The sequence below is a fragment of the Chaetura pelagica genome, unplaced genomic scaffold (genome assembly GCF_000747805.2).
Source record: "Chaetura pelagica isolate M959 unplaced genomic scaffold, ChaPel_1.0 scaffold3, whole genome shotgun sequence".
In the NCBI taxonomy this organism is placed as follows: domain Eukaryota; kingdom Metazoa; phylum Chordata; class Aves; order Apodiformes; family Apodidae; genus Chaetura; species Chaetura pelagica.
In genome coordinates this window covers 14922601-14926693 of record NW_009952974.1, presented here as the reverse complement: position 1 = coordinate 14926693, position 4093 = coordinate 14922601, and the positions used below count along the sequence as shown (strand labels likewise).

General features: G+C 34.5%; 1 protein-coding gene across 1 annotated transcript in view; it reads left to right on the top strand.

The window, feature by feature from the left end:
* Nucleotides 1-424: 424 nt before the first annotated feature.
* The window catches only part of SESTD1 (SEC14 and spectrin domains 1), a 34682-nt gene continuing 31013 nt past the window's right edge, over nucleotides 425-4093 (top strand). Inside the window, exons 1-2 of the mRNA XM_009996325.1 lie at nucleotides 425-475; nucleotides 970-1073. Of these exons, the coding sequence (XP_009994627.1) occupies nucleotides 425-475; nucleotides 970-1073 (155 nt within the window). The remainder of the gene's footprint in view (nucleotides 476-969; nucleotides 1074-4093) is intronic.

Here is a 4093-nt window from a genome sequence, read left to right as displayed (position 1 = left end):
TTGGTTCCAGGAAATACTGAACAAAAGAACTGTTTTGATCCTTGGGCAATACCACTACTATGGCAGAAGCTTGGCAGTGCTTTCATATTAAATAAATCTGTCTTTGTAACAGCAAAGAAACATGCTCCCCAGAGTCAATAAGTTGATGTAGACTTTTGTTTATATGTGAAGGTAATGAAGTATGTGGGGGCTTTCTTTTTTGGTTCTAATATGAAGCCATTTGTAATCATTTTGAAATATAACTTGGGAAGGAGAGGGAAAAATTGTTACGTTGGATTTTGGTTGCAGAGTTCTGTGCTTCCTTCAGAAGAGTACAAAAGTATTTTGGTGAGTGCTCATTCTAGTAAAATGTTGTAATTGATTTCCTATGCTTGACAATTTAAACTTCTTGTGTTTCAGAGCTGTGAAAATTAGCTGAAGTAGAATGGAAGCTTCAGTAATATTACCCATTCTGAAGAAAAAATTGGCTTTTCTTTCAGGTACAGTTTCTGTTTTTCTTAATTGGTTCCTCCCTATATAATTTGAATGGGATTTTTTGGTTGGTTACTTGTATTTGCTGGATGTATTTAACAAAAATATATTGTTAGTTAGTGCTTTGTCATATTTCAAAAGGATCTCAAACTTCTTATCTATTAGCCAACTATTGCAGTAGCCTGTAACTCAGCTCACAAAATTGATGTTGAGATATTTCAGTCCATATATGAAGGAGTGGTGATTTAGCAGACATCCAAGAATTATCCTTTCTGGGTTTTTTTATGTGGTTTTTAGAAATAAGGAGTGAATATTTTCAGGATTTTTTGCAAGAAAATTTTCCTTCCTTTTCACCTGTGTGTTTTCTCCAGGATAGAAATGGATGGAAGCTGAATTAGCCATGCAGGGCAATAATTCAGACAAAGCTGGAATTACTGTTGTTTTTATTAAATCTTCTGAATCTTGGGTTGAAGATAATTTTTTTCTTCTCCGTGCCAGAGGAAAACAAAGGGAATACTAAAGATTAATAACATGATCTTACAGCTGCCTATGACAGTGGTGTATTCAGCGTTAGTTCTTGGGGTTCGGTTGTCTACACAAGGGTAGGTAGGTAACTTCAGAATGCTTGGCAACTTCATACATGGGCAAGTGTTGCCATAAATAGAAGTTCTGGTTTAATTTATTTTAGCTAGTCTAATTTAGCCTGCTCCAATCATTTGACAAGGGAAACCTGTTCCCTGTGTTAATAGAACTTGTTTTACTTTGATTTTGCCCACTGTCCCCAGCAACTGCAAATCGAACAATTCCTCTTTAAAAACAAACACAAAACTTGACTTAGTTTAAGCCTGGGACAGTGGGTAACTTCTTCCATAGCAGTAGCAAATGCACAGTGTGTTGGTTGTTCAACTGCAAGGAGTTCTTATTAACTAGTGTGTTTTCAATTTGCTGTTAAAGCTGCCTGATCCATTTTGAAGTAGGGATGTTCTTCATGGAAAGTAATTTATTGAGTGGCAGTTTAAGTGGTAGGAACCTTTTTGAACCTACGTATTTCTCGAGTAGGTTTGCCCTTTTTTGAAATTGTGGACTATTAATGGATGCCTTAATATAGTGAGTGGTAAAGCTGTATACAGTTGTTTTGTAAAGCTTTCTTCAATGTAAGTAAAGGAACCTGACAGAAATCAGTTAATCATGTCTCTTTGGAACAATTTTATTGCATATAGTTTCATAAATAAACCCATTAATGATTAAAACCAAATAAGCAGAAAAATAGTATTTTAGGAAAACCTCCCGTGTTTGTACTTTGAAGTCTTGTCATTTTTGTATTGAATTGGTATGAATACTGTCGCCACCTTTCTACGAAAGCAAAACAGAGTGGTTTCTAATGGAGCAGTGTCTCCTTACTTTTGGAATCTATGGCTGTGTGGCTTCCATGTTGGTAGTTCATTACAAATAGGGAAAAAAAAGGCAAGCTACTAACTCAGCAAAAAAACTGAGCAACGACTTTAGTGCAAAATTATGGAAAAAATACTTTCTTTGTGATGCTCTTGGTTATTTAACTTAAACATGTTAAAAAATGCAGCTCTTCTGAGTTACAACACAAATTTCCCCTGATTTTATTTTTCAGGTTTAATTCTAAGTGTAAAGACTCAGTCTGAGTGTAATGCTTTTTTTGTAACATGGGGGGTGTTGTTTGTCACGCCTAAGATCACAATGTGATTAGGTTTATCTCACTAGAAATTGCATTCTGATGGTGATGGTGAATATTTATATAATCTTCAATTTTTAGAAAGGAGTTATAAATATTAAAACCAAGATCAAATAACAACTTGCTGCTTAATTAAATAACTCTAATTGTTTAGTATGGGAAAATATTAGACTAAATAGCCATCATTTCTTAACTGGTAACTTGAGGTAACATTCCATTGAAGACCCATTATTTTGTTTCAGGATTTCTTTTAAAAATACAATTTTAAGACTTTAAATTAATCTTACATGGATAAAGATATGTCAGTTATATTTTGTATAATGACTACCCATAATTTTTCACCAAGGAAAAGAATCAGTGACCTTAGGGGTTTTTTGTTGTTGTTTTTTGGGGGGGTTTTTTGGTAGGTTTTTTTTGTGCCATGACAGGTTGACAGAATATTTACCCAATCTATGTGTATTTCAGTGCAAGAAAGATGTGTAAAAATCACAGTGTAGGAAGAATACAGATATTTCAGCCTTTTCTAGTAGAGGAAAAACGTGTCAGTTGTTACACAAGATGACTTGTCATGAAACTGAGTAATTTAGATAATTCTTATGATATTTTTGTGAAATGTCAAGAGATTATGGTTTTCAGGTTTGGTGTTTGTTTGGTTTTATTTTACTCAGTTAAGCAAATGCTGTGTAAATCCAGGTATAAAAGCACAAATATCTGTTTCTCTAGTGTCTTGCACAGGTGGTCTTCAGGTACTGATTCTAAACTTCCACTAGTCTGTGTAAGCAAAACATGAATTATTATTAAAAGTTAACTACTTTTGCGGCAGGTGGTGTTTGTCTCATTAATCCAGAAATAACTTTGAACAGAAATCCTTTCCCGTCATGAATTAGCTGTGGTAAGACTAACTTGCTTTAAATGCAAGAACAAAATGCATATTTCTGCAAATCTTTCCTTCCCCAGCCCTGTATATGTTCATTAAAATGAACAACTTTAATGCCCCACTCAAGGGTTTAAGGGTATGGGAGGAAAGGCAGCGTTCTTACACTTAGTTATCCAGTAGAATCCTGAGCTGCCACCATAGCTCATGGAGTTTTGGACCCTGGAAGTTGTTTCAAGGTGACCCTTCTACTGTTCCCTGTTGAAATATCTTCATGGTCTCTTGTGTTCTTACTTATCGCAGGCTCATTCAGTTTGGTCATCAAATTCTGTCCAGTCTGTGTTTTTAATTTTTATTAATGCTTGTGACTGTTTTCTTCTTTGGTCCAGTAATTTTTCATAGTTCCTGCATTTTATGGTGTATCACCAATTTTTTAACTTGACTGTTGTGAATTTTAGTTTCAATGATGTTTTTCCTACTATGTTCATAAAAACTTCTACCCTCCCTTCTCTTTTTTGTTGATAAGGAGAGACTAAATGATGCCTGAACACTTAAGGAAAGGCTTCTTTATTTCATTGTTTTATTCTAGTTGAGAGATGGTAGCTAACAAGCTACCATTAAATCACTATGGCTTCTGAAATATTTTTTTTATATACGTAAACTTAGCATTTTCAACTAATGGATCAACCGAAGCAGTAGGTACCTTATGAAGATGTGGATCTCTAATACTCTTTGGGTAGTTTGCACAGCTTTGGAAACAAGGAAAAATCCATTGTAATTAAGATGCCAACATATGTCATGTAAACAAACTGGTTTTTCATTATCGTGCCTGCATCTCTAGCAAATGGGGTGAATTCTTGTCAAATTATTGCAATGTAAGTGTAGATGTCTGCAAACTTTACTGTGTTTTGTCTTATTTCTTCACCACTGTTACTATTCTGTAAAAAGTTGTTACCGATTATGTAGAACTTCAGTTCTACCAGTATCAGTTAACTTTATGAAGCAAAAGTGTGGTGGAATGGCTTTAACCACATGAATAACAC